General features: G+C 42.6%; 1 protein-coding gene across 1 annotated transcript; it reads left to right on the top strand.

The window, feature by feature from the left end:
• Positions 1-1,675: 1,675 nt before the first annotated feature.
• Positions 1,676-2,469, top strand: LOC119359482 (glutaredoxin-C5-like). Its single transcript, XM_037625654.1, has one exon. The coding sequence runs from the start codon at positions 1,779-1,781 to the stop codon at positions 2,181-2,183; it is 405 nt and encodes a 134-aa protein (XP_037481551.1). The 5' UTR covers positions 1,676-1,778; the 3' UTR covers positions 2,184-2,469.
• Positions 2,470-6,951: the final 4,482 nt, after the last annotated feature.

The raw sequence follows: 6,951 nt of genomic DNA, 5'->3' as shown, positions 1-6,951 counted from the left end.
TCCGGTGGTGTGGGCGGACAATGGGTAGATCCATTCTGGATCGCCTTGTATTGTAATCCTTTTATTTATTTATTTGGCATCTCCATCAAAATTTGTCTTTAATCATTATATATGATGATGTGCCCCAAATTTTTTTTTTTGAATTTTTTGGATTTCTTACCACATGTATCATGTGGTTGGTTATGTGTCCCAATTGATGCAAAGGCTGAAGTTATCGTGGTTTAAAATACGTTTTGTGCATGGATGGTTCATTTTTTTTTTTTGAAAAGGAGGATATACCCCTGCCTCAGCATTTGGGTGATGCATGCAGCCATTTTATGAATTATTCACAAAGCCCTTACAAGATAATACATCAGTAAGGCTGAAGCCACCATCTTTGGCAACATCTGTCGCTGCTCCTATCCCATGATGAAGGGGTGCCGAATATCCGTACCTAATACCAAAGGGACATCACACCAACACCTAACATCTAATGCCGGATGCGCCATCCAAGCCACAAAACCTAGACTGGATTACACACTGGTCCGACGGATTTCCATTGGGCACCACATGCGCACGCTTCAAGGACCGTCACCTCCTTCATCCATCGATCCATCCTCAGATCAGATACTGACGCATCGACTTTACCAGGCCTCTCTGCTATCGACGCCACCAACTTTATAAATAAAACCCAGCCAATTCAACAAGGATGCAACCACGCACACACACTAACCGAGTCTTTCAAACAAGGTCAGTACCAAGCGATTACAGATCAATCTAAAACGAATGTGCGAAGTCACGTAGGCCAGCAAAATGAGCCAGCTATTCTAACTTGGAGTACGAGGTCTAAGCGTCGCGTGAAGTGAATGATCGCCTCCATCGCTAGCCGCATTAGATGTAAAATCAACATTTTCAATAGTCATCGTGATGCCTAGGAATATAATCACTCAACTGTCAACTTATTAAGCTTATTTTTGGTTTTTTTGAGAAACTATTAAGCTTATTTCCAGTCCGCTGCCCTTTCAACATGCGCAAAAAATATTTTACCTTTATGTTCAAAACAAAACATGACGTAGTTTTCCCTAAAGAAAAGGACATCACGTAGTTTTATTAGTACCATATTTCTAGGGTGCCACTTTCACTGTTACACTTCATGTCAATATGGTGTACAGTATAAATACATGTATTATGAAAATATAGAACAAATGCAAATATAGTATTTTGATTAATAGTGACAATATTTAATAAATTAGTAGTCAACACCGACAAGTTTGACTGCAATTCATTCTGTATTTCTTAACCAAGATAGCAGGAAGTTTGATGCAAAAATCCTAATTTGTGAAATAGGCTTGACTTTTTAGCATTGCTGTGGCCTCTTTAAGCAGAACATATACTGTTTAACTTCGAGCTGCTGAAACAATCAAGATGTATATGAAAATATATAGGCCTACCAAAATGCTGAAAGTATGCCAAGCACGCAATCAAAGAGGTTTTCAGGGTCTAAAGTTGCATGCGTCTCTTGAGATCGTCTAGTATCGAAAACCTGCATGTACATCTTGGAAAAGAAAAAGGCATTCCTTCTCCTTTCCGTGAAGACGCACCACCCTTGGACCCCAAAAGAAAAAAACGAAACGCCGCTGCCCCCGCTCTATAAATACATGCGCCTCTTCTCACTTGTAGCTCGCCAGCCCTAAAACAGCTCACGCTAGCTCCCTCAAACCACCTCCCGCGCTTAGCTACTTAATAAGCAGTTGTTTAGCCACCTAATTAGCTAGTTAATTTCGCAGCTGTATCGAACAATGCAGTACGGCGCGGCGGCCGAGCAGGCGTGGTACATGCCGGCGATGCCGGTCACCTTGGCGGCGGAAACGGCGGCGGAGCGGGTGGAGCGCCTGGCGTCGGAGAGCGCCGTGGTGGTGTTCAGCGTGAGCAGCTGCTGCATGTGCCACGCCGTGAAGCACCTCTTCTGCGGCATGGGCGTGCACCCCACCGTGCACGAGCTGGACCTCGACCCGCGCGGCCTCGAACTGGAGCGCGCCCTCGCCGACCTCCTCGGCTGCGCCGTCCCCGGAGGAGCCGCACCGGTCGTTCCCGTCGTATTCATCGGCGGCAAGCTGGTCGGCGCCATGGACCGCGTGATGGCCGCGCACATCAACGGCTCCCTCGTGCCGCTGCTCAAGGAGGCCGGCGCTCTCTGGCTCTGAGCGCCACGATATTGTCAGTGACACCGTTACTGGTTGGGGCTAATAGTAGGATAGATGTTTACATCCACAAAGGTCAGTTAATTATAGATCACTGGTGTGCGTGTGCGTGAGTGTGAGAGAGTGAGAGGTCGGTGTTTTTTTTTTTACCACTACTGCCTCCGTCTTGTTTGAGCTTCTGGGAGCTAGTGCGTGCATGCTTGCACTACCAGTCTACCGGGTGTATGTGCGTGTGTGCAGTGTGCTCGATTGGTGCTAAAGAGATCTAGTGTCCATCTCCCTTTGATTAGTTATTTGGCTTGCCTTGTTTAAAACTTCTGTTAGTCGTGTGTTCATCCTTTGGCATTTTGTCTCGTGTGTCCTTTCGGCGTTAATGGTCAGATGCTGGCTTCAGATTTTGGTTGCCTGTTTAATCTACAATGTTGCTATATGATAAGAGAAATTCTTATATATTAGATACACATAGAGAGACCGGGATACAACTACTATTCTTTGAAAAAATAAAGACAACTTATATTAAATTTGCTTAGCCAGATGAACATCAAATGGCTATAAATAATTATACAAACTTGATTTTGTAGAGACAAGTGGGCAACGTGTTCGTACCAATGGTCGGTGCTCGCCGGCCGGTGTAATTTTATTAGGGACCTTTCTGCATGCATGCTCATCTTTTTGCATGAGCTAGCTAGCAATGCGTGTGTGCATGCTATCTTTATGCTTTGTTCGAGATAGCTTTACACTGTTTGCTTCGCCTGTGTCTACTTGCTGCTTGCTTCTTGCCTCCTGCCCATGGCATCATATACTCATATCCTCTGCGTTTTTTAGGGCGGCCCTCCCTTTTGTTAACATGCATGGCCGTGTAAAGCTCAAACAGATATTATACTTTGAACACAGCTAACTAGTTAGCTTGGCTTCTACGTGCATGCAAACTGTGGACCATACTGGCTAGCCTGGACCAGGAACAAAAGATTTTGCTTAGTTAACTCTTACTCCCTCCCTAAACTAATATAAAATCGTTTTGATCTCTAAAATAATAATCTAGACGCTCTTATATTAGTTTAAGAGGGAAATAACATAAACCCCGGATGATGCTTGAATTGGATCAGCCGCTTTCACAACCATTGGATGGCATGTGTGGCAGCCGTCCGATCTCCACCGCGTCAACCGCTCGACAACGCACAGTCGTTTGCAACATGGCTGGGAACGGGTTCAGTGGTTTGCAACATCAAACGTGTTGTGCTTGTCCAAAAACATTTTTTCCGGTTTGTAACTTGGCATGTTGTTGCGATTGCACTTTAGTGCAAAAAACGTTGGTGGTGGGGTGTCCATCCCATGCCATCAACATGGCACCACTGATAAAATATAGTGATGGTGTGTGGGCCACTTGCCATCAGTAATAAATATGTTGATGGTGTGCCACGTGTATGGGCCCACACCATCAGAATTGTTCATCATCAGTGATAATGCCATGTTGTTGTCACGCGACCAATTTGGTTTTTACGTGTAAAAAAAAGGGTACATATCAATGTTTTTTCAGCCAAATGACAATATATTTCTATTTAACAGCTATGGTAAAATCATATAACACTTAACTTTGATAGCAGAGGCAAATGACAACATTTAAGTTCAACAAAATACTAATTAACATAATATGACTAATAGCAAGCACACATTATTGCGGGAATGCCTACCAGTGGCGGCGCAGAAAGCCCACCAGTGGCGGGTGAGACTCTCAGGGGCGCCCGCGACTGACCTCCCGTCATTGCTAATAAGACGTCAGTGGAGGGCACATACCCGCCACCGGTAGAGACAACGCAGTGGTGGGCATATCTCTAGGATTTATTGTTAGTGGTGGCGGGCTTCTGTGGCACTAGCCACATATATGTCCAGCGAGCAACGCCTCTAATCCGAAAGCATGCATTAAACAATAATTACAATATTCAATCACATGCATTACAATATATGTATCACAGATTAGCAACACCATATTTTACTATAATAATAATCCAAATGAAATACAATAGATGTATGCATTAGAGTCCAACTCACATAACATCATAAGCTGCCCTAAAAAACATCATAAGTAAGTAAACATAGCCTTCATAGCGAAGCCTCTGACATGTTGCATGTTACATACATATATGACCTCATGATAACAACAACACCATAATGATAATGGACTGGATAGATATTATTAAATTCTTTACTTGTCCACTTGTCCACACGGTCTTGCATATACTTCATAGTTGATTTTCTCTGTGCGGATGAAGTTGGAGTAACGATCCTCTTCTTCCTTTCAAGTCTTATATCCTTTATAGCAGTTGTTCTCGTAACCATCCACTTGTTCATTGCATTTCTCCCATGAATCATGGACTCCCGAATTCTTCCTATAGTACACCACATACCACTTCATCCATGATGATAAATAAACAAGCTAAAAAGTCAATTTCATAGCTATCCAATTACATATAGCAAAGTCATATTGCAATCTTCATAGCAACGTAAAAATTACGTTCACAAGCATTGATGATACAGATCACATAAAGGTGGTGCACTAGTAGTTCAGAAGTAAAAGTTCAACAACATCATAGCAACATAGAAATTAAGTTCACGTGCATCGATCATATAGATCACATAAGGACAGTGCACTGGTAGTTCAAAATCAAAATTTCATCTCTATCATGGGCTCTCCTCGCCTCCAAACATCCTCATGATCTCGGCTTTGGCGGTGCTCGCAACTTCGATTGCTACTCGTGCGCTCTCGACGGTTGCTCTAATGCTCTCTGTGGCTGCTCTTATGCTCTTGGCTTATGTTGCAACGCTCTTGGCGTAAGCTCGAGCCCCCTCGGCATAGGCGAGCATGACCTTCGTGTACTAAACCATCCTCGTGATAGAATCTACTGCTGTAGGAGTCTTAACGAGGCAGCTCGACTTCTTCATCTAAATCGCATTATAAAAAATTTGACATTTAGTTAAAAGACATTTTTCATGAAAGCCTATTTATGAGAATAAAAAAGATAAAACTGTTACGATAATAGTCGACATATGTCCTTCGGGTCGAAATTCTCTCTCTTAAGTGGTTATACATATGTTGGACACTTCTTGACTGCAAGATTGACCGTCGGTTATGGTCATTCTCCACCCTACCCTCCCGCTTTACCAAGGTCTTAAAGGATGAATAGGGAGAAGAACAACCCCCTACGACAACAGTCGGTTCATCTCTCAAGTGGTTGTTGATGGGGAACAAAGCATGAAAATCAAAAAATTCCTATGAAACACCCAAGCACTGGTAAAACGAGTTGATATACAAACAGTTTTTAACCCCTTTCCGCTACCGCATTTTAAATTGTCGCCTAGTGAGTGTGTGAGATATGTGGATCCTTCCCACATGACCCAGAAACCACCGGGGATAGGAAGTAGCAAGGCATACGTTTTTGATAACTAGGGGTATGCGTTGCCAGCAGGTATCCCAAATGTGAGTCTTGAAACAACTATTTGTGATATCTCGCATTTCCCAAATGCTCCATCCTTACGACTCGTTTGTGCTCGCATTTCCATCGCAGTCGGACTTCTGTGGTTTTACCTTATACAGGCGCAGTGCAGGCATAGTCTAGGCATGGGATTTTTCCAGGCATGTACCAAACTAGCTCTACATTTACGATGCGTGCCACATCACAAGAAGTCCATGATTGTAAAGCGTGTACGATAAGGCGTCAATCACACAAATTTAGTTTTCTCGCACCATTTGTGATATTGTCCGACATCACACACGCTTTGCAAACGGCAACTTTGTGCATGGTTACACATGTTTCCTCTCCGTGAACCGTGTCGAATTATGATGTGTATCACACACATGTGCTTTATAGACCGTGTGAGCTGTAATGACCTGCAGAGCGTATTTCACTTTAATTTAATTGCTGCTATTTAAAATTGTACCAAATTTCAATTTGAAAGTAGGCTATAACTTCATTCATATCCATCAGGTTAACAACCAATGCATTATTCGATTCATAGGTACATATGTTAAAGAATTGCATCAAAAAAAGAAATACATAAGCACCAAATAAAGAATGATGAACCATGGTTGTATACTTGCACTATTAAAGATGGTAAAGAAAGAGACGAGAGACATTCTGGTTGCTGAACAAGGTGAAGCGGAATGCACCTATTGTGCTCTCCTCCATGCAGAAGACACGCACGACTCTAGTCCAACCCCTTGTGATGGTCGGCATGTAGATCGAGAGGTAATGTTGAGTAAACTACTTCGGGAACCACTTCAAAGGATAAAGATTCAGACATTGTCATGTAGCACAACTCATTATGGGCAGTAAAAAGAAGGTTGCGGAGTTCTTACTTAGCATCCTGTAATTCATTGTTGTCTTGCATAAAGTGTAAACAAATAATTCGATTGACATTTTTTGACCCATTTTAATAACATTCAGTACAATGCATGTTACTATGTAGCCTCAGATATATTCAATATCACGCTAGTTAACCTACCGATAAATGCATTACAGATATATTAAGTGAAATGTTTGATTCGACGATTAATCCCTTATCAGCCTCCGGGCTATATGGTACCAGCTATCGATATCCTAAATAGTGACTACATATAAGCAATGCGATGAAACTAATCTTGATGGAAAACAACAGTTGTTCCCAATATTGTCCTATGTGAGTACATCTAAAGGCATGCTAAGCACAATAGGCTAAACATCACCCAAATATATCCATGGTAGACAGCATAATCTCCAAATGGTAGCTTCAGTGT

This window comes from Triticum dicoccoides, chromosome 2A (genome assembly GCF_002162155.2).
Source record: "Triticum dicoccoides isolate Atlit2015 ecotype Zavitan chromosome 2A, WEW_v2.0, whole genome shotgun sequence".
In the NCBI taxonomy this organism is placed as follows: Eukaryota; Viridiplantae; Streptophyta; class Magnoliopsida; order Poales; family Poaceae; genus Triticum; species Triticum dicoccoides.
Note: the sequence above shows the minus strand (reverse complement) of the source record. Positions and strands in the feature narration are given on the sequence as shown.